Source organism: Hoplias malabaricus, chromosome 1 (genome assembly GCF_029633855.1).
Source record: "Hoplias malabaricus isolate fHopMal1 chromosome 1, fHopMal1.hap1, whole genome shotgun sequence".
Lineage (NCBI taxonomy): Eukaryota > Metazoa > Chordata > Actinopteri > Characiformes > Erythrinidae > Hoplias > Hoplias malabaricus.
Window position 1 is genome coordinate 25204383 of NC_089800.1, and position 24572 is coordinate 25228954.

Genomic DNA, 24572 nt, shown 5'->3' on the forward strand with positions numbered 1-24572 from the left:
TTCACAAAACACATTACATTTTGAAGATACATGCTGTGACAAATCATCACTCAGCCTATACGACAATGTTATAATAAGATGCTCTTCCAAGTGTGCTGAGCTGTCCAGTGATGGGTTTGTCAGTTTGAAACGATGCAGTGTTGCTTCATGGGACTCAGGAGACCAGTTTTGTAGTATTGTGTGAAAGAGGAGATCTCCCAAGTGCAAGGCACCAAGACAAAATAGAGGTGAAAATGTTGGCATTATTGTATTTGAACTGTTAGAATTATAATTACATGTTGTAATTGAGCATTCATTCATTGTCTGTAAGCACTTATCCAGTTCAGGGTCATGGTGGATCCGGAGCTTACCCGGAATCACTGGGCGCAAGATGGCAACACACGCTGATGGTGGCTCGAGTCCTTCGCAGGGCGACACACACTCAGAACTATTGACACTTGAGTCACCAATCCACCTACCAATGTGTGTTGTTGGACCGTGGGAGGAAACCAGAGCACCCGGAGGAAACCTATGTGGACACAGGGAGAACACACCAAACTCCTCATAGATAGTCACCCAGAGCAGGATTCAAACCCAAAACAAATCTGTTAATAGGGTTAATTCACTTGTTTATAAATCAAACCAGATAATATCAGAATAGACAACACTACCTTTGTTTAAACACAACATGCTATTACAAACTACTTAACTCAGTTCACAAAACTAATCACTGACATCAGGGCCTACGGGCCCCTGTAATAGCACCAAGAGTAAAATGTTTTAATGTGGTTTTCACTGAGGAATGTGGCTACTGACAAAACCGAAACAGTCTGGGGAGTGTTAACTTAAGCACTGCACAGTTCAGGGTTTTGTGCTAATTCGTTTAGCTACAGATAAGCATGGGCAGATTTTACAGTCATGAGCACAGGCAGGCTTATGTGATAGTGAGGCATTTGTCATCCAGCAAACTGTCACAGATGCATACATGCCTGACATTTCTTGTTATTGCATTTGAAAACAACAGCTGTGCTTGGATAGCTATAAGGGAAACAAAACCACACACTGTGCATATAATGGCTTGGTTACAGATAGGCCTGAGTGATTAAACATTAATAACTTTTAGAAATGAAACCATCATGCATGTTTAAGACAATTCAGATAAAAATAATTACACTTGAGTGTCCTTAGTCCATAAACTGCACAAAAAATTATCCAATTTGGGCAGATTATGCCTCCCCACCCCACCCCCCATGAAATTAAAGCAAGGGGGAGGGGGGTAATAGATATTCTACTGATTTATATGTAATCTCTGTTCATATTACACTGCTCTAGCTGCAGCGTTAACATTAGAGGTGTAGGATGAGTTAATGTTCATTTTAATGGCCAAACCTTGGCATGAGCAGATGTGGTGTGTGACAAGTGTGACTTCAGCAGAGAGAGAGAGATGAGAGCAACAGCATGAGAGTGAGTGCAAGAGAGATGAAGGAATGGAAAAACACATTGAAAGGGTAAGAGTAAGTAAAGGGGTGTGAGAGAGAGAGTGAGAGAAAGAGAGATAGAGAGCAAGAGAGAGAGAGTTCACTCTGCCACACTGAGGATGGATGTCTCCCATCATGCAGCTCAATCAGCAGCCCAATGATTCATTTCACAGACACTTGGGTAATTATAGGAGTCAGCTTCTCACCTCTGGGATGAAACTACAAGAGAAGCAGTGCGAGAAAAAAGAGACACACTGAGCAAGGACAGCATGGGAAGAAGGAGCGAGCGCTTGAAGGAACGAAGAACCATTGTGTTTTTGTCTGTTTAACATTTGGCTGAGTGAAAGAAATGACACAGATACACAGATGTTGTTGCCCTCTGTGTCAGCTTTGCGTGTGACTAGTGAACTCTGGAACTATTCGCACAAATAAATAAAGATTACAATTTTTATTAATGCAATCAAATTACCTTGTTGTCATAGTCATTAGAATGTCACAAGGCCATTTTCTAATCTCACCCACTTCATATTCTGGCTGAAAGACAAATGTAAAACAACTGAGGTTAGAATGAAGAGGAAATTGGCAGCTCATGAGCGAGAAACATGAAGAAAGAGCAGGAAATACTAAGGGTGGAGGCAGAGAAGGGTGGGTTAGAGTCAGGGACAGAGCTGGTAGACTGGAAGTGGAGCTTGGAGCCATTTCAAGAGTAAAAGCTCCCCCTTTTGGCCACAACTACGCAGTTGAATTCATAGCTTAAAAGATGAACAATGGTTTATTTCCCTGCAAAATCTTTCCTGAATATGTAGTTTACACCAAAAAATATATATAGTCACCAACTCAAACCATTCTGATTTTAATAAATAAATAAATAAATAAAGTATGAAAAAATATTAAATAATATAAAGTTGAAAAATAAAATCCTAATTTATAGCAGCACAGACTGCGCACATTTCAATGATATATTTGATATATTTCTAGTACAAGTAGAGCTATTAATGCAGCCTATGATAAACGTCTTAAATACCTTTGATTCATCAGATATTGGATGTCTGTGACCAGATCTGTGAAAGATCATTAAATAACAAGAAATTTAGGTCTAGTCTTTGATTTGACTGCGGCATCGAGAGCCAATGAGATCATTAGTATTGATTATGATAACTGTGAAAAATGGCTACGCTTTATAACCAGCGGCACTGCTCCTGTATGGCAGAACAGCTCCTGACATTGTGTATGTATGAGCTGGAGGGACTGTAACGAGTGGCCATTGATTTCTACAGCTGTTTTGCCGCCACACAGCAGTGAAATATTCACGGTGGGGGGCTTGTTAAAGCATATCAGATAGAGCCAGCAGGCTAATTCAGTCCACTGGACTGTTTAGCCATTGATTTCAGCACCATAAAGAAAGCAAGATAGCCATTAGAGGAGAGATACATATTCAGGGGTGCTATAGAGAGCACACAGCAGCTGTGCTTCCATTTATATTACATCTGCAGGCCGCAGTACATGACAAGGTCACCGGTGCCATTTTTCCTATGCTGAATTGCTAAGGCCATACATGGCCCAACCAAGACCTGAATAGCAATAGCCACATCTCTATGCCGTATAAATTCAAATATCCTCTTAAATGTAACACCTTTCAGCCATATAAGAACAACCCTACATTTGTGGATGTAGCCAACACACAGTCACACATGAAGCTTAGGTGCTTTGAATACAGCACAAGAGCTCCACAAAAATCCTTGTCATTGTCAAAGAAATCTTGCAAATTAATACACAAACACACACAAAATCAAACAGACAGAACCCCTCTCAATCTGGTTCTTTGCACTGGCTGCTTTAGTGCTCTACACAGGAAGCCGAGCTACTGTTTAAATTCCAGCACTGTGGTGAGCAGGTGCAGAGGCATTGTGACAGCCCCAATTTATCGGTTTCTCTCACGCTACAGAACAGGTTCAATAATGCGCCAGTAAGATTAATCCTTCCTCACACACACACACACACTGACATCTGCAAAAGTGTAATTTACACAGTCAACCAACACCACTCAGCAGTTAGAGCATTCAGAGCTGTAAAAAGTGTGTATTAGTAGTTGCAGTCCATTTAATTAGTGCTTGAACTTTCAAATACAGCATCATAAATTAAAACATGGACAGTGGAGTTGTATATTGTAGTGCAGTCAGACAAAGACTGTGCAAAGCTCAGTTTGCTGTTCACATGCCACAGATAGTTGTTTGAGTAGAAGGGTAACTAATTAAACGCACAACTATATTTCCTGTCTCTGGGCAATGCAAGGCTACACTAGGTGCCAACCAATCACTCTGTGTGGGTGTAAACAATTCATATTTGACTTTTCCACAAAGTATTTACATGTGTTTGTTCCGTGGTTTAGATAGGATTCTAAAATGAGAAGAGAGAGAGGAAACAAATGAATTCATAAATAAATAAACACCACACTACAATTGGGTTTTTCGTTTGTTAGTTTGTGACGTGTGACACCCAGTCACACGTGGCTTTGTTTAGGCATAACATCTGGCAAAATGTAATTCATTTAAAGCAGCAATTCGTTGAGGCTTCGCTGTTGGTTCAACAGCAATCATTTTTTTGTTAAGACCATTTTCACTGTGAGTCCACTTTTATATTAAAATCTTACTACTTGATTACTCAACCTTTATTTGATATTTTTAAAGCAACCTGTTGCAATATGACAAGACACTGTCAAAAAAAATCATCTTCAGGTGACTCTGCGAGCTTTATCAGTCATACATCCCAGAGCTTAGAATATCAAGAAAAATAAGTCCGTCTGATGCTAATCATTTATTTTGCCACAGTAATATGCTATGTAATAAATTAGCATCAAAAATGCTTATGTTTTTAACTAACTGACCCCCCATATTAACAATCTGTGCAAATATATCTAAGGTGGGAATATGATTTTAAGGCTGTACATTGACAAATATGCAAAATACAACAGGTGCTTTGTAAAATTTTGGTCAAAACAGCATCTAAACCTCAAGTGATTACATATTTGAGTAGCCAAGTGTCTTTAGAAAAGAAAATAACATGTTGAACATGGCTATGTCACATAATTACTGTTTAAATGCAACTGAAAGAGGCACTAAAAAACGGAATAGCAAAATAGCTATATAGATAGGATCCAAGAATCCTGTTGAAAAGAAACAACTTGTCCTTTTCACAGGGAAACCCTGAGTCCATACTAAAACTAGTGCATTAATAGCCTGACAAAGTCCTGTAAGTCTCCAGGCATAAGGAAGCTGAGCTTTTGCCCTTTCTCTTACCATTAGAAGCGCCCATCACCCTCAAGCCCACAGTCGGGCCATACTGCAAACAAGCAGAGAGATTTATGAGCAAGCATGCAGACACATGAGATAAAAATGCAAGCTTCAGGGCTGTTGTAGCACAACACGGAATGAAACAAACAAACAACTTTGAGAGAAAACATTTCTCCTTGGGGTATTTTGCTGTGACATCACAGGTGTGCTCCACATACTTTATATAGTCAGGCAGAAAGAGACAGTTTCATTTTTGCAATCTGGAGAGAATTATTTTAATAGTATCTCCATAAGTAGGTTTGATGCTCTTGGTCGCTGACACTGCAGATAGAGTGGTGGAGGGGAGAGAGGATTCCAGGTCTACAACACACTCACTGCACCTTTGTTACTGGAATGGTCCGCTTACGCACAACACTGAAGTCACCGGTGCTGTTTCAAAATATAATACATTTATCTAGTCCCAGGGGTTACTTAATATTAGTGTTAGGATCGATGTTCTAAAAACTGAAACCATTTTAAAGTGTTAAGTGAATGCAGTATGGAAAGAAAAAGGCAAAGACATCGTTTGACCCTGTTGAAGATCATAAATAATCACTTCTTCTGGAGAAGGTACACCCGAATGTGCATTGAGAGTGTAAGTTTAGTGAGAATGTGCCTCTACCATAACTTGCACTAAGAGTGTGTGAGATAATGCCATTTGTCTGGTTTGATTAGGCTTGGATCAGGAGCTTGAAAATATGCCAGAGAGTGAGAAGTGAATGGATAAATGCTGGAGTGATATAAGATATTGGGGTGGGTCTGAGCTATGGACAGCCAAAGCAGCAGACAGACATGATGTACAGCCCAGCATAATCAGCTTACACACTCATTAATCTACAGCCACTGCAACACTTGACGAGCATGTGATGCATGGAAGACAAAGTTCCTTTCCAATGTCACCCTGAGCCTCTGCTTTCAGCAAACACAGAACTAGAACGTGTTGAAGATGGTGGATTTAAGGCTGGTCTTGACACTGTAATATGGATTGATAACATTACTACACTCCTACGAAACATTGTCAAATCTACTGTCTTCATGCTTGCAGTTTGGTTGCCTTGAGCAAACGCTCATGAATGTCATTTGAATAATATTAGACGTTAAAAACCCTGCACTCAAACCTGAAAAACGTGACACCAGTTCATAAAATGACCCTAAAAGCTGAAACCCAGGAGGTTGCGAATGGTTTTAGCCTGCAGGGTCTCCACAGAGATCAGTCTGGGTCTCCGAGGACCAAAACAGCCAGAGATGGAGGCACTCTAAAGGTTAAAGGTCAGCTCTGAGCTTTTCTTGTGTAATTGTAACATTTCCCTCAGGGTGGATCATATCAACAGCAACATGTTCCATCATACTTCTGTGTGTTTATCAGAAAGGGCGGACGTGAGTGCCAATCAAAGCAGTTCCATTAGATTTAACCAGCACGTTTTGGGTCACAATGGACACCCCCCCCCCCCCCCCAAAAAAAAAAGAACACAATTCTATTTAAAACTAATACATTTTCACATTTAAAAAATGATAATCTCTTTGTATTTTTCACCATGATTGGACCATCAAAACACAATAAAAGTGGGAAATTGTATGTCTGCAGGGGACCCACAAAGGCTATAGTCCTGTAAGGGACAATTACTAAAATAATGTTCTTTCTCTGACAATAGGTGTGTATAGGTATATGAAATTGCTTCTATTAAAAGAGGTACATATTAACTATTAGCGTCACTTATTATCTCAGGGTTATGAAGCAAAAACACTCCATAGACATCCCTCGACAGAAAACCACTTTTACTGAGCATTACAGCCACTCTTTTCATTTATATGGAAATAAAGATCACTAACATTTCCATTAAAGAAAACCTGTACTCTAGAAGAACGAGTGGAGGAAGAGTTAATGGGGCTTGCAGAGTGTTTCTGAAGTACACTGGGTCACCCACAATGCCGTGCAGGGCTGCCTAAGTGCTATTGTGTTCATGAGCTCCCCCATAATGTTTCATGACCCTCACTATTGACAAGCGTGAGAAGACACCAGCCTGCACAGCTATGTTAGCATCACATAGCTCAGTAATGTCAAGGTGATCTCTGCAATTTAATGAAGGTGGACTTCTTAAAAGCAGGATTTAGTTGTGTCGTAAATATGCCCATAATTTCACCAGATTATTTATATATATCCTGATGTACAGGTAATTTATGAGACTTGACTATGTCACAGCCACTACAACCAACATTCATGAACAATGACAGCATGAGTATGAGGCTTCAGTCTCTTAATAATGAGGTTGTACTTGCAAATGAGGTTGCAAAATGTTATGATCATAAGGACTTGTGAAGAACCAGGTTTTCCCATTCTTGCAGGCCTCGTTTGTAAATCATATGAAGAAACTAAGCTGAAAACAACCCAAACTGTTCTGAAATGTAATAAATAAATAATAAATAAATAAATACATTATCTCTCTACAACAGTGCCTGATGTTCTAGCCTAGACCAGCTTTACATAGATACATAGATCCAATAGATTTAGCTAGGAGTTGGCAACATGGCCCTAAAATATCATCACAAGATTTTAGTATTTTAGTTTGGGTGATAGTATTCTTGGCAATATGACAATACTGAAAAACCTTAATTTCAAGAAAATCCTATTGCAACAAAATTCAGTAGAAAATATAATTCTAAAATTAGGATTATTTGTAAACAATAAATTACCAAGATTCTGATTCTGTACAAATTAGAGATAAATCTAAAGTTCAGAAAAGTACAAGAAAAGTCACAGTAAATAACAAAAGAAGAAGATGATGAGTCAGAGGAGTTTGGTGTGTTCTCTCTGTGTCTGCGTGGGTTTCCTTTGGGTGACTGTCTGTGAGGAGTTTGTGTGTTCTCCCTGTGTCTGCGTGGGTTTCCTCTGGGTGACTGTCTGTGAGGAGCGTGGTGTGCTCTCCCTGTGTCTGCGTGGGTTTCCTCTGGGTGACTGTCTGTAAGGAGTGTGGTGTGTTCTCTCTGTGTCTGCGTGGGTTTCCTTTGGGTGACTGTCTGTGAGGAGTTTGTGTGTTCTCCCTGTGTCTGCATGGGTTTCCTCAGAGTGACTGTCTGTGAGGAGTGTGGTGTGTTCTCCCTGTGTCTCTGTGTGGGGTTCCTCCGGGTGACTGTCTGTGAGGAGTGTGGTGTGTTCTCCCTGTGTCCGCATGGGTTTCCTCCGGGTGCTCCAGTTTCTTCCCACAGTCCAAAAACACACGTTGGTAGGTGGATTGGCGACCCAAGGGTGTACGTAGGTGTGAGTGTGTGTTGCCCTGTGAAGGACTGGCGCCCCCTCCAGGGTGTATTCCCGCCTTGCGCCCATTGATTCCAGGTAGGCTCTGAATCCACCATGACCCTAAACTGGATAAGGGTTACAGACAATGAATGAATAAATGATGAGTCAGTGTAGTCTGTCTTCTTTGTTTAGAACTACATTCTGACTATCCTCATACTCAACTGGGTGCTTCTTCTTGAAGTGGTGAAACAAATGAGATGTATTTTGTTTTGTTGTTATTGTCTCATTGCATATTTTAGATATTACAGCAGTTTGTTGTACATAGTTTCAAAAGGAGAGTGACTTCTGTAGTGTGGAGGTGATCTGGTTACAAAATATCAAACTCTTCAACAAGTACAGTGAAAATGAGTTCTGCATTGCTGTGCCTAAACAACTCATGCAATGAACACATGCCATGAGTAACTGCATGATATCATTACACAAGTGTGAAAATCGCTATTATGATGAGGATTTTATCATCGATATTATCAAAAATGATTTTCACATATGGCACAGCTGTAAGGGGCGTGAAGGGATGAGGGGTGCGGACAGACGGAGGGCGGACGCAAACGCTAATAACACAGACTTTATTTACAAAACAAACACAAACGAACTAGAACAGGAAGCGGGCATGAAACGAGCACTAGAAACGAGGCAAACAACACGAAGAAGAACACGAAGAACAAACGAACCATACGAAGAACAACATGAGAACTATGAACGCGGAACAAGGTACAAAGCGTGTAACAAGGAACAAAGAACACGAAACCAGGAACCGAGAACAATGAACGACAAGAGGAAGTGAGACGAGAGGGCTTAAATACACTAACAAACGAGAAACAGCTGAAACGGATAACAAGGGAAAAGACGAGGAGGCGGAGACATGGAGATAAACAAAACAAAGCCATGTGCGGAGAAAGAGAAAACAGACTAAACGGGACGTGAGTGTGACAGATGCCCCCTCCTGAACGCGCAACTCCCGGGGCGCGTAACCTAGACCCCCCAGAAGCTGGCGCAGGAGGGAGCATGGAAAACAAGAGACTAAGACAAGGAACCGTGGGGCAGGAGACAAGAGACTAGAATAAGGACAGAACAGAAGACTAAAGACGGGTGGCAAAGCGCTGAAACGAAGAGAACGGACTGGGGACAGAACTAGAAACGGGACGTGGACAGTGTGCTGGACATGAGGCAGGACCGGTGACAGGACTGGGTGACGGGACTGGACTGGAGACCGGACAGAGGATTGAACCTGAGACAGGACAGCAGGTGGAAACGGGGACTGATGCAGGACAGGGGCAGAGACAGGGGACTGAGACTTGGACTGGACAGGCTGCTTAACATAGGAAGGGAACGAGGACTGGACATGCGACAGGGCGGAGGGTTGCAAAGGGGACTGAACAGGAGACGGGACAGGTAACTGGGACTGGACTGGGGTTTGGTGCTGGGAACGGACAGGAGCAAAGACTGGTGACGAAACAGGGGACATAACTGGGGACAGGACAGAACCAGAGACAGGAGATTGGACAGGACTTGGCAGGGGAACCGGGATCAGAAGGTTTACGGGGACAGAGACGAACACCGTGACAGGGACAGGAATAAAAGTAAAAGCTGACAAGGGTACAGGGACAAGCACAGAGACAGGAATCAAGACAGGGACAGATATAGGAATCAAAATAACAAGGGGGTGCCCAGGACTGGCAAATGTCTGCGGGGCAGTCCGAGGAACCAGCCTGGGCACAGTTCTGGGGATCGACCCCAGAGTCCTTGGGGCCGTCCTCCGGGTACGACCAGAAGTGACCGTATCTACAGTTACCGGGGCAGACACGGCCGTAGCAACAGTCTCGGGCAGAGGAGCGGCTGGTCGCGCCGCTTGCACGAGCAGAGGAGCGGCTGAGGGAGCCGCACCCATGGAGACTGGAGACCCTGCGACGACCTCCACGGAGACAGGGGAACCTGCAGCGACGTCGTCCACGGAGACAGGGGAACCTGCAGCGACGTCGTCCACGGAGACAGGGGAACCTGCAGCGACGTCGTCCACGGAGGCAGGGGAACCTGCAGCGACGACGTCCACGGAGGCAGGGGAACCTGCAGCGACGACGTCCACGGAGACAGGGGAACCTGCAGCGACGTCGTCCACGGAGACAGGGGAACCTGCAGCGACGTCGTCCACGGAGACAGGGGAACCTGCAGCGACCGACGTCCACGGAGACAGGGGAACCTGCAGCGACGTCGTCCACGGAGACAGGGGAACCTGCAGCGACGTCGTCCACGGAGACAGGGGAACCTGCAGCGACGACGTCCACGGAGGCAGAGGAGTCTGCGACGTCGTCCACGGAGACAGGAGAAGCTGTGACGACGTCCACGAAGGCAGAGGAATCTGCGACGTCGTCCACGGTGAGAGGAGCGGCTGGCTGCGCCGCTTTCACGCTGAGAGGAGCGGCTGGCTGCGCCGCTTTCACGCTGAGAGGAGCGGCTGGCTGCGCCGCTTTCACGCTGAGAGGAGCGGCTGGCTGCGCTGCGTTCACGAAGAGGGGAGCGGCTGGCTGCGCCGCGTTCACGAAGAGGGGAGCGGCTGGCTGCGCCACGTTCACGAAGAGGGGAGCGGCTGGCTGCGCCGCTTTCACGAAGAGGGGAGCGGCTGGCTGTGCCGCTTTTACGAAGAGAGGAGCGGCTGGCTGCGCCGCTTTTGCGTTGAGGGGAGCCTCTGCTGCTCGCCGGGCTCGCGCTGGGGCTTTAAAGGGTTTAGGGGGTTTAACAGGCGCACTCACGAGATCCCCTAGAGGTGCGCCTCTGTTAGCCTCTCCTCCGTCGTCCTGAGGCTGAAGGCTAACAGCCCCAACCCGTAACCCCCCCCCAAAAATTTCCCCGGACTTGAGGGGACAGTCCTCGGGAGCAGAGGGTCCTGCGGAGCTGACCTCGAGAGTCGATCGCGAGAATCTGGCTCTCAATAATTCGCTAAAGGTCTCTACTGTAATATGCAGGGTTCTTTCTCTCAGCACGTGATCAGCCCACTGCAGTGCTATCCCTTTAAGAAGGGATCTCATGAACATTACCTTAATAAATTCATGTGGCGCTGGAACAGTCAGGTAATTAAGGTACAGTTGGCACTGCAGCAGGAAACCCTCAACGTTTGAAGTTCCCTCAAACTCAGAGGGAACTCCCATAAAGGACGGCAGGGCAGCAGGTTGATCCCCCACCCTTACCGTTAGCGACTCCTGGACTCTCCTGAACGTCTCTTCGAAGGAAAAGTCCGTGCTAGCTGCGTCCATCTTTGGGTCGTTCATTCTGTAAGGGGCGTGAAGGGATGAGGGGTGCGGACAGACGGAGGGCGGACGCAAACGCTAATAACACAGACTTTATTTACAAAACAAACACAAACGAACTAGAACAGGAAGCGGGCATGAAACGAGCACTAGAAACGAGGCAAACAACACGAAGAAGAACACGAAGAACAAACGAACCATACGAAGAACAACATGAGAACTATGAACGCGGAACAAGGTACAAAGCGTGTAACAAGGAACAAAGAACACGAAACCAGGAACCGAGAACAATGAACGACAAGAGGAAGTGAGACGAGAGGGCTTAAATACACTAACAAACGAGAAACAGCTGAAACGGATAACAAGGGAAAAGACGAGGAGGCGGAGACATGGAGATAAACAAAACAAAGCCATGTGCGGAGAAAGAGAAAACAGACTAAACGGGACGTGAGTGTGACAACAGCTCTAGTTCAAGTGCATCACTTTTCAAATGTTTATTTTAAAAAGTACAGTAGTGGCACTGACTCGTAGAAAAAATGATCCCATCAAATCAGTTGGAAAGATGGGTCAAACATAAACATGTCCAAGAGCAATCAGTTGTTCAACAGATAGCACGCTGCACTACTGCACATGGTGAAACTAATATTTTAGCTTTATTGTTATAGCGTGTACTTACGTTCTCTCTTTGTTTATAATCCCATACATGTGCTCTCAAAACAAACCTCTTGTAAATGTAACATTTCCCCACAAAGAGATTCTGATCTGGGAAGCATAACATTTTAGTTACATCATAATCACAGCAGATATTTGCTAGAACATATATACATCGGTCAGATGACTGAACCAAAAGTCAATATCTGACTAAATGTTTATTGTATTCTGGAAAAGCACAATGTTCAGGTAATTCTGTGTTAATAAAATGTCAATAGCTTATTTTTACTGTGTTTTCAGCCATTGAATAAAACCTCCTATTTTTATGTTATTCTAATCCAAGTTTCTACATATTTACAGGGTATGGCAATGTACTAGAAATGGCACTGATAAACTCACGACAAACATCATATAGGCATCTGTCCACTATTAGTCCACTTATTAGTGCATCTCTAATAAGGTCAGTGGATCACAGCATAGGTTTTTTGGTCCAATTTCTGAAGGCTAAGAGATACTAGGGGAAAGGTTTATAATTTGATGCCATTAGAGAGGTAGGTCCATCAGAATTACTGTAAGATTTTAACACAAATACACAATGCAGGTTTGACAAGACTGACAGCAGAAATGAAGCCCAGGTCCCAGCTACTGATCAGCTCAGTCAGTGTAAGAAATTTCATTTAGATGCACAGTCATCTGCAACCACTAGAGGGCATTAGTGCACTGACTTTAGTGGAAAAATGAGCCTTGTTTAACAGATACAGAACTGTAAAACAGCCATTCATTCTTCCTCTTCCTGCTACCCTTCATACTGTTCAGGGTTGCTGTGGGCCTTGCGTCTCCCTGGAATCACCAGGTGCAAAGCAGGAATTCACACTGGTAAAGGTGTCAATCCATCACAGCTCATCACACTCATGCAAATCACACTTTGAGACCTTTTGCACAGCCAATCAACCGACCATGCCTTGCCACCAGAGCACCCAGGAGAAACCCACTCAGACACAGCTAGAACTCTTCATAGACAGCGACCTGAAGCATGGACTGTACCTGCAGCCCTAGAACCCTGGAGGTCTGACATGACCTGTTCCACTGTGCTGCACAGTGGCATTATTTAAATTCAGTACATTTGTTCTTCACTTATTCTGAGACTTAACTGCCTTGTTTTTATAAAATCTCATGCAATGTCTAGTTCCTGAATGATACATGTATTTCTCTGTTGAGTTTAATGTTGGTTCACATGTCCCACACTCAGAATACTGCTTTGAGAATTTATAAGAGGTACATATTCAAGACGACATGCCCCTCATGAGCAAAAGTCTGGGTGACAGTGTGATGCCGAAGCTGTTTAGAGCAGATGTGTTACACAGCTTAATAGAATCAGTCTGGCTGACAACCTGCACTCTCCCACACAGACTTTAAAAACATTAGCATCCTCTCGGCCAGGATTAAATGCGCCTTCTGCTCCCAATATCCTTCTGTGATTATAAAGACAAACAGCTATTGCCAACGGACCTGGCATGACCTGGCAAAAGCAACCTGGTACGGACCAGGGCCCAAACAATATGAAAATCTGAAAAATGCAAGTCTAAGATTAAAGTTTAAAAAATAAAGTTTAAATCACATTTAACTCAACTAGCAAAATCTCTTAAATATGCTGAAGAACAGTGTTCTCTGGAGTGAAAGAGCACTTGAATGAGGCAAAGTTGTTAATCTGTCTGTTTTTTAGACAAACTGAGAGGACTCCAAACTTTGAAATTAAAATGCGAGATGAGGATATTGATCTACACCTGCTCCATAGGTGGGTAATATTTTTATTTTTTATTTTTTGCTATTTCAGATTACTTAAGGTTAAAATTTGACCAAATTCAAGAGAAGGCTAACTGACTTACTACAAAGTGTTACAAAAATAAACAAATCCAGCTACAAATGAGTTTCTGTGGTAATTAAAACAGTGAATAAAATCCAGACACGTTAAACTGCAGCTGCGTACAATCATTTTTCCCCCTCAAACATATTGTTCCACCGTAAGACATGGAGATTGTGAATATAAACAAACCAAAGAAAACAGCATTTCCCCACGATTGTAGATGCCCTCTTTTTTTCCCCTTGATTTCAGAAGAACTTTTGGATGAGCAGTGTATACTAAATAGATAAGCAAAATTGGTCCAAAATAACTTTGAATTAAATGTTCAATAAACATAATAGGAGAAGGGACAGGGCTCATGAACTTCTATAGTCAATGTGCACTCATTTTTATGTTTTTTTTTATGTTACTCTTACATTGTTTCTTATTTTTTCTTTGTCATAGATGTTTCTTCTATATTATTATTATTATTATTATTATATACTTTAGAACATTTTTTAAAAGAAAATATAAATGGGTTTGCATCACAAGCCTCCACCACTAGCCACCATTCATCACAGAACATAATGGTTAGGATGAATATAAGCGGACAGTGGCTTTAAAGCAACCATTTGAGAAATAAAGGTTTTGTCACAACAGTAACAATGAGCATAGCAACAAATGTCAATCAGAAGACCTTTCGCAAGTGTTGTGTTTTCATTTTTCTATTTCTGCAACTTGGATTTGCACATTTAAATGTAGTCATTGGTTGAACGCCCACATAGCAACAGGACACAATGACTGGTCACACAGTCAAATGGCCACACAGACTAAATCTGTGCAGCAAAATAAAGAGTGAACAAAAGCCTTGGGAATTATAACAGGTTATTCAAATTTAGAAGCAGGTTAGAGTCAGCAAGGCACCATTTAGAAAACATTTTTAATAAACACCATTGTAAAATGTACAAGAATGCCACGCAATAAAAGCCATGTCATAGAAAGTAAATACTGTGAACAAACATTTAAGTAAAATATAAAGCAAACTTGTGCAGTACCTTGTGTATAAACCAGATAACAGTTTATTTACAATTTATCACAACAAGCTGCATATAAAAGGTAGGAATTTACATAAAATGTGAACACAAGAGTTAGCTTAGTATCCACTGTGTACACACCATTATCAAGGAGGTTAATAGCAAAGCTAAAAACTAATTATGCTGAGTGTCAAAAGTTTACAGGCAACAATTATGTTTTGTTTCCAGGATTGTGTAAATAAATATAGAAACAACCCACTTCGGCTGCTTGCAATTTTTGCTTCATATGTCTGCCATTTAATTCAAATCTTCATGATAAAGAAACTAATACAACATGTTCAAATTGGTTGTTCTTTACATTTCTGATTTCTGACATTGAACATTGTGATAAACTTTCTTGAAAGTTTACAGAATGTATTATACTTTAAATAATACACTAACATGAACATGCACAATTGAGAGCACACTCATTTAATAACAAATAAAACGTGCAGTGTAAAATGAAGCTGCTGCCAAATATAATAAACTCAAAGATAAAGGACTTTGTAAGTACAGTATTAATCTTGAAATTTGCCTATAAGTAATACAGTAAATGGTTGGCACGCTGCAATAGAAGGCTACAGTGTGACATGATATTTTTCAACTGTTAAGGATAGTGCAGGTTCCCCATTCTTTCCTGCACATTATTGAACAGAGCCAAGCTCGATCAGCAGACTGAAGGTCACATCAGAAACTAATGTGATTCAGTTCATATGACACATGACTCACAAGAGTACAAATAAGAGACCATTTTGTGATGAATAGTAGTATTGCATACCGCATCTATTGTATGAGCGATGTTAAAGTTAATATTTATTGGCCATATGGAGCCATCACTGCCCAAAAACACACTAAGAAATGCATTTCTGTGGCATTAATAACTCAAAAGCACTACATTTAACAAATTGACCCTTGCAGTGTGTTAGATGCAAGCCCACTCTATTTCACTTCAGTTTTGTTTTCAACTGACATAGCTCAGCATTTTCTGCCCATAATATCAATCACCCACCCATTTATTTCAGGCAGCGAGGAGGGGCAGCCATCTAATGGACAACTGGGAGCAATTTCTATGATGAATCCACAAAACCTTCTGTAGATGGGTTAAAGAACACTTATGCTCTGGATTTATTTTGCTGTAATAATTCTCTCTGATACATTGCATATCATTTCCCCAGAAACTGATTTATGCTGCAACAATCTACATGTGTGTTTACTTTGCTAATTAATGGCAAGTTCTGAGTGAAATAATATCAGAGCAGACACAAGACCTCTAAATGTCTAAAGAGCTTATTTATGGCTCAGAGCGTTAACAGAAAGGACTTGCTATTTAAGCAACATACGAGTTTTCAGACATTACGTGATGATTATATACAACCCCCATTGTCCTATCACTTTTAAAAAAGTACCTCAAGTAAACAATGTAAAGAAATGTTGCATATTCCAGTCCTTCTCACATTTTATACCTTGCATACACACATTTTTGGTGTGTCAATTGGTGTCTCCAAAAGGCAGAATGGTAAATAAATCTCTAACGTTCAAGTCCATGATGTGGGCATAAAACCTGTATTACTATGTCAGGCTATTTTTGTTGATTATTAGGATATTAACTGAATTTACTGAACACTTCAATGGACATTCCGATGTGGACAATTAAACATGCAGTAAGAGGATGCATTAAAGCGGCAGCATTGAATGACAATGGCTGCTTAGGCACTGGCGGGGGATTTAGTACATGGTAGAGTTAAGGTTTATTTATGCTTCTGCATTGACTTGACGCAGAGTATATGGCTTACCCTGCGGATGAGTTGGAACTTGTAAAATAAGCCTTGAAAATCAGTTAAATTAGATTCCCAAACTGTTCCTGAGTGAGCCTACTTGACTTGATATATTATGGGACCTCAGTTCATCCAAGGAATTAAGAAAGGGTGACAGTATCCAGCATTGCAAGGCAACATAAATGAGGAAGAACATCTTCATGCGCCCTTAACAGGATACAGGCAGCATAAGAGTGAGATTGAGTTTGGCTGTGTGTGCGCGTGTTACTCTGGGACCTGGGGAGAGTGCATCTGGCAGTACAGCTGTTTGCAGTGTAGCATGATATACTGATCACACAGTGCTGAGATAAATCTCAGGTTCGGTTTAAACTCCAGAGACTCATGACTGTGCGGACAGACATACTGAGTAATTCTCACCAAAGCAGTCATACAGCAATGAAATCAACACGTTCACACCTCATAACAGCAATGGGCAAATACACTGAAATCAGAAGACAATTAGGTTTGCAAATAACCACCCCAGGTACTACATGAAGCTTGCTGCAGTTTATAAATTCACATTAGCCCCAGTGGTATTGCTTCAACAAAATATTTCAGCAATCAGTGAAGAAGAAAGCTGTAGGGGCTGCTCACAGTTCCTATAAGAGCCCATTCCAGTTTAGACTTCAAAACGAAGTTTAATTGGCATAGGATTTTGTTTAATTATTTCTGCTACTGGGTGCTTCCATTTTCAGACCATATCTGTATTGAGAGGCACTGTTACTCAAATATACAGCAAAGCACTGAAATACTGTTTGCTTTACCAGTGCATATGAAGCTTGAATGTATAACTACAGTGAAATTACTTGTTATTGAACACTATTATCCTGTAAATTTAGTTAGTTATACAATTTAGATCCACCATGTAATAACATTAACCTGATGTGCTCATTCTGTCAAACCTTCAAAGCTCGCAATTGTAATAAATCTCTTTTATAAAATTCAGAAGATATTTCCTCACCATTTTCTAGCTCTCCACTCTGTGTACTGGAAACCAGTCTAATTTGTTTATAAAACCCTACTGTCATCAAAAGAGTTTGGGTGGGTGGGGAGGTGGAGACTACAAACGAGTGGTTTGGTCAGACATGTTAGGCTTTCTTGAGACACTGCAAAGACAGGCCTCCAAATGTTGAAAATCATGAAAAGAGATGAGGAACCTGCTTTGTTCTTTCTCTATAGGTAGATAATATTGACTTATGTTTGCTGTTTCTATTTATTTATGCAGTGCCATGTAAGTGTTTGAAGGTTTCCAGTATTTCTGTACACAGATAGCTTTGCAAAAACAGAGCCTTTGGTGGATACTCCTTTAATAACCACTATTATGGTGTTTATATAGGTATGATTCAAAATTGTGTAACTTGAATAATTAAAAAAAATTCTTTTACTACATTCCAAACAGTGTAGAAAGCATCATTCATACCTATAAAAATTTAATTCAGCCAAAGTATTTTCTGTGTCCTTTTTTTTTTGGTTTAATAATGTTAGACAAAACAAACAACAGATTCTTTTTTTTTTTTTTTTTTTCATTTTACCAAATTTGAAGCACTGCAAAAATACTTTTGCAAGCATTAGTAACTGAAGAAAGAAGTTACAGAACTGGGCAGTAGGGGTGGGCCATATGGCACTAATATAACAACATTTCAGGGCATTTTGGAGACAATGATATCAATATCAATAATGTCAAAATACTAAAAAAGTACTTTATAAATTTCAAGAACATATTATTGCAACAAAAAATGTTTATGATGATTTATTTAAGTATACATGTAACAAATGCTCAACAGTTTTGGGGTTCCTTGTTCTCAACTGCGCTTCTGCTTGAGGTGATGTAGCAGTTGTTCTCCACCTTTTGTTGTTACAGGCTTCTTGCATAACTTCCATTTTACCATGGCTTTTTGTACACCTTTTTTGCGATCAAACCACCTCCACTCTCCTGAAGTCGCACCCATTTTTTGGAACATACTCTTGGAGTATGACATAATATTGCAATTTTCACACATTCAATGCATTCTTTAAAATAATTTTAAGACTATACCAATATTATGAACAGTTCAATATGGCATAGCTCAACAGACCAGCTAAGTTAATTTTTATTCAACTACTGTATATTTCAGTCTCTGCCAGGGATGCTCAAATATGGCCTGTCAGCCAAAGTTGACCTCAAATTTGATAGACTCTGTACACCTGATTGTTACAACAACTTATGCTGAATGGGATTTTTGCAAACATTCTATAAAGCCTGGTCTATCGTAGCAAGTGTTAGTGAGCCAAGCAAGGAAAGGTACATTTGCTATTTCTCATTTCATTATGAATAGTGGACTAAGATAATATTTTTCCTGCCCACCAAACGGCTATTTTTTTAGGCTTCAAACAGAAGTGTTTTTTTGTTTACATTTGCATAAGAATAAAATACACTGACTAAGTACTCCAGCTATCCTTCCTGCAGCACAGAGCTGTAACTTGAACCAGCATCACAGAGGAGCCAGTCAGACCAGGAATGAAGACTGATGATCAGTAATGCAGTTAGGAGGCAGCCACAGTGGGCAAAGGAATCCAGCCATGGCTGAACAGGAAGAAAAAAATAAACATACATAACTACTCCATTATGAAGGAAGTGCAATTAACACTCCCCCAACCAGTTCTAGATACTGTATTCTCAAAGACAACAGGAGCCTGCATTGGCTTAATGACGATTCAAGAAGCATAGTAACCTGATAATATTCACTATGGGTGAATAACCACAGGAGGTACAAGCTCGCAGATACTAGATACTTGTGGCACAGAAAACATTTCAGTAGCTGAACAGAATGAAATTAAAGACATAAAGATGACACAAACCCAACATGGTGAGTTTTGAGTGTACGTACATTCTTAGAGTGGCACTGATTTAACTTGAAAAAAAGTGCAAGTTAAAATAAAAGGGCAGCATGGTGGCGCAGCAGGTAGGTGTCGCAGTCACACAGCTACAGGGATCTGGAGGTTGTGGGTTCGAGTCCCGCTCCGGGTGACTGTCTGTGAGGAGTTGGTGTGTTCTCCCTGTGTCTGCATGGGTTTCCTCTGGGTGCTCCGGTTTCGTCTCACAGTCCAAAAACACGTGTTGGTAGGTGCATTGGCGACTCAAAAATGTCTGTGTGTGTGTCGCTCTGTGAAGGACTGGCGCCCCCTCCAGGGTGTGTTCCCGCCTTGCGCCCAATGATTCCAGGTAGGCTCTGGACCCACCGCCGCCCTGAACTGGATAAGGATTACAGATAATGAATGAATGAATAAACCTACTCAAAGTAAAATGAAGCATGGACCAAACAAACATGAAACGTTTTGAATAATATATTTTTTTAAGAATTGCCTCAACCTCTGCACTGGTTCCATTTTCAATATATCAACATATCATATAAATGTAAAATAAAAATTTGACAAGGCTGCCTAAATGTTTGCAAACAACTAAAGTCTACTTTTTATGACGTGAAACCATCGATTTGTCCTCTGGCCTTTTTTTAGGTAATTTACTGCCCTTGTGAAATGTGAACTTCAGAAGTAGCATTGCAGAGACTTTATGGGCTTGTCTCCTGCCACCCCCAGACTGGTATAAACCATCAATCTTTTCTTGAAGGAAGCAAAACAGAGGCAAAGGCAGAGTATGGGGTAAACTAAACAGGGTTTAGCAATTTCACTTTCCTAATAGCAGATTACACTGTATGATGTCAGTAGATGTCAACATCTGTCACACCTGAACATTTGTTCAGTTAATTGTTATGCATTTCTTTTCTGTTCAGCATCAGTGCATGTGATCCTTGTGACTAGCATACACCCTCACCTTGACCACAAACCCCTTTAATTTCTGGTAGACCACAGGCAAGTGCATTAGTCAGACCTGCTAGTGTGAGGGCTACATGTCAAAGCTCTGTTACATTCTCGCATCCACACAGCAACAAGCATAGCATTAACCTTCAGCATGCCTTCATTTTCATTTCACAAAGACTTGGCAATAAAGGCAAGGAGGAAACTTCTCTGATTATTTTCTTCTTGAGCCGACTGAGGGAATGGTTTTGTGCACAAGTTCCTGGCTCTGCTATAAATAAGCTAAGCTGCAGGGGGAGGAGGGAGTGAGAGCAGGGGCTGACAGCAGAGGGCAATGTGGCCTTGTCTCCCTGGGAGATGCCAATTAAAAATGGACAGAAACCCAGAGCTTACCACTACTCTACAGCTACAGCAGTGTGAAAAATATTAGTCAGACAGCAAGAAAAACATTCTGACTCCACTCCAGAATTCTGCATTCTAAGAACAACGTAAAGCACAATGTCTTTCTTCACTGTATCCACTACTGTCTTTCTCTTTCCAGCGTAAAGAAAAAAAAAATCAAGGTTTAAATTGGTTAAGCAAATTCCTCTATTCCTGACTTTAAATTTGTGGCCAAATTTTACTCATAAAAATCTTGCATTTAAGTTTAATTCTCAGCAGAATGGCAATTGACTTCAATTTTTTTAACTATTAAACACAAAAACATCCTCCTTACAAGTCCATTTCAAGATTAACTAAGAAACTGTGTGTGGGAAATGTTGCAACTATTGAGCTGCTATCAAGCAACAATTCAAATATATGTACATTCTTGAAGGGAAAGGTGGAAAAGAGGGGAGGGGGTTTCGACTGAGCTGCTTCCAGTTTAAACATATGCTAATTACCTAAACACCAATATATCCATTTCTTTCTGTATATGCACTGCCTCTCAAGTAAGACCAAACAATTTATTTTAATTTTTTTTTAGCTGAGACAAAGGTTGCTTGAGTAAACTTGTATCACAAGCTTTCAACATTTCTAAATGGCACACAACCATTTACACATAGCATCATAGCATTCACAAACTTTACAGCAAAGAGCACAATGAGTATTATGCTCTTAAAGTAAGACTGAACTGACTGTTGTCCTAAAAATAGAACTAAATACATTTAGCAAAAGACCTACCAAATTATTATTATTATTATTATCATTATTATTTTTTTTAAAGCCAAGCGTTGGTCAATCGGTGGACAAGTTCCACAGATCCTGAACAGAAATGCAGCTCCTGCTGCTAGAAATATCACCAAAAATGCAATCACAGCAGGTAATGTTCGACAATGTTCAGAAACACTTTAGTCAATGAATGACTAAATACCACAGAGCCGTGTGGCACAAAGGAAAGACCATGCACTTACCTTGGACTTGGGCATCTACTAACTTCAAGAGAAGGATCCACACGAGAATAACTGTGATAAGGAAAGGAGACCCGTCTCGGACAGCAGTACGACCCACTTTATCCGAGACCATAGCCATGAGACCATTGGATGCTGGCGGGGATGAGAAAAATTGAATAGGTTGAATAAACGTTTCACCAATAATCAATCTTGTGTTTGAGCTTGGCCCAGTAGTACTGGGTTTAATAGAGTTGTTGGCACAAATTTTCCCCAGGGTCCTATTTTCTGAAAGATTTTTTGTTTTGTTTTGTTTTTGTTGATGACTATTATTGTAATTCACTACTTTGCTAACTGGTAATAAACTGCTTTGTCTGAACATTTCAGCAGTTTCTACATCTGACATTAATTCTTATAAGACAAAAGCCTTTAATGCCTTCTTCGTACCGATTTAGGAAAATCAGTTCTCATTTCACTGACTGTGTTCTCATAATGTATGTAAAAAAAATAATTATTAAAATCTCTTTCCAGAGACTCTGGGTATGTTAATCCCCTACTCAACAATGTCCAAATGTCTTCAGAATGATGTATAATAGACATCCTGACATGCAAAAGTGAAGTAGAATCACTGAGATGTTTTGGGACCATTGACACGTCCAGGTCCTGCACCCTTTTGTTACAGGTTTGAGTGAGTGTCCATTCCCAATGAAAGTTCTGTTATGTGTTGAGCAATGTACCACAAGGTTTAAATCAACACAGCATCATTCTAAAACAGCCCTGTTCAGAACAACCGTTTTTTTCAGCACTTGTTCCTTTAAATGAGAATGAGCCCCATAACTGCGTTCAGGGCAAGAGCACAGAATTGATGAACAAAAAGCAAAAGCTTTGGATTTAAGCCAATTTCACTGGTTCCCTTGTCTTCGTCACTAATTTTCACCTAATTTAATCAGAACCATCTGTGCTCGCTGAGTTCGTTTTCCCCTTTTAAACACACAAACAATCAGAACTCAGGAGAAGAGGCTGGACTGCCACTGTCTGCACTAATTTCTTCTACTTTATAATGCACCAATTTAACACTCATTCAACTCGTGTGCACATAATTGGTGCCAAATCAAAGGGGAATTCTCAAATAAAATTACCATGAGACACTGACATCTGAAAATTTGCTTTAGAAAATGTATCAAAATGAACAAAATTCAATGTCTTGACCACTAATGGATTGTGTTAAAACTGCGTGTGATTCGGTTCTATGTAAAGCTGGCACACTGAGAGGACACGTTCACTATAAAAAGCCAAGCTGGTTTTAATTCACTGAGTGTGCCGGTATTAAATATTAGTCTCCACCCTGAAAGGCCCATTCATTAAACACAAAGCTTTTATGAACCGATAATTCATCAAAATTTAAAAACAAGTTTGTAGCTGTGCATGCAGGCATGAAATTTATGTAGTCATCATTACACTTAATGAAGTATTATTTCTCCAAGATACAAGCAAATAAAAACTGCCAATATTGACTGCAGCTTAAAAGGGGACCTGGCAGATTTCGCAGACTAGAATTATTGCTGATAATTTGAATATTTAGAGTACGTCAACTGCCATGCCAACTGACCATAGCCTGTTCATGTCTTATTTAAAGTGCGTGAAAGGGTTTGGATTAAGAAAAACAAGTCTAACATTTTGCAGGACTAAACTGGAAGACAAATTGTTGGAAAAACACATGCAGCCTAGTATTAGGCTTTATCTAAGTCTGGAAAACTTCCAGTCCCCTCCCCTACTCTTCAGTACCACCTGCCAACCCTTTACAAATGCCCAATGTGTGGTAGAGTCAGACCGCTGACCAGCACATTACCTGACCTGGTACGCTAAGTGCCATCACTCATTCTGGTGCTTCACAACAGGAATGCCTCTGCGTGGTCATAAAAATCAATAGCCTTCCATTTTACATTACGCCCATACATTTCCTCATCTATACAGCCTCAGCAGGAATTAAATACACAGATATTTGCATATGTGCCTACATTCTGCCATTCTGCAGCAGAGAAAGACTGAAAGCTGCAAAGCAAAAGCTGTTGAAATGTGAAACTCTTACAAATATTCAGTTGGCTGAAGGTAAGTGGATACAAAATACAGGTTATAGCAATGTCACACAGTGATAAACTCAAAAACATCAGCATTTTAGACATTTACTGCTTGGCTAACCTTAAAACTCATTGCCCAGAACACAGAAATATGAAAAATTGTGATCCTTCAGGACCTCTGAAGATTGGAACAAGATCATTTTCTTGTTGACCATCAGCTTCTAAAGAAACCCAGGCCCTAAGCCATTTTGAAAATGGCCTCCCATCAAGACAGCCCCTATAATTGTTTTAAAGCTAACCTAAATCTCATTGGTTTACCAGTTTTCCCTACTCAAGTTTTAGTTGACCACTCAAAACATTTTAGGTGTCCAAACTATACTAACATTATCAAATTCTCTCAACTCCCATCCAAGTCTAACTTTAAAGACTGCACAGATTTTAAAAGAACAAAACCTCTCAATAACTGAAGATGTATTAGACAACAGCTGAATTTTAGCCCATTTTATTCACTATTATTCAGTAACTAATTTTCCCCAATTCATTGCACAACTTTAATGAAGATATGGATGTGGTGAATGTTCGTAAAGACATTTTTGGAATGATCTTTTCAAAAACCTCTGGGTGCATTTTA

At 40.9% G+C, this 24572-nt stretch overlaps 1 protein-coding gene across 1 annotated transcript in view; it reads right to left on the bottom strand.

Moving 5' to 3' along the window:
* Positions 1-24572, bottom strand: part of robo2 (roundabout, axon guidance receptor, homolog 2 (Drosophila)) — a 451595-nt gene that overhangs the window by 414938 nt on the left and 12085 nt on the right. Inside the window, exon 3 of the mRNA XM_066660320.1 lies at positions 21888-22019. Within this exon, the coding sequence (XP_066516417.1) occupies positions 21888-22005 (118 nt within the window). The 5' untranslated portion in view covers positions 22006-22019. The remainder of the gene's footprint in view (positions 1-21887; positions 22020-24572) is intronic.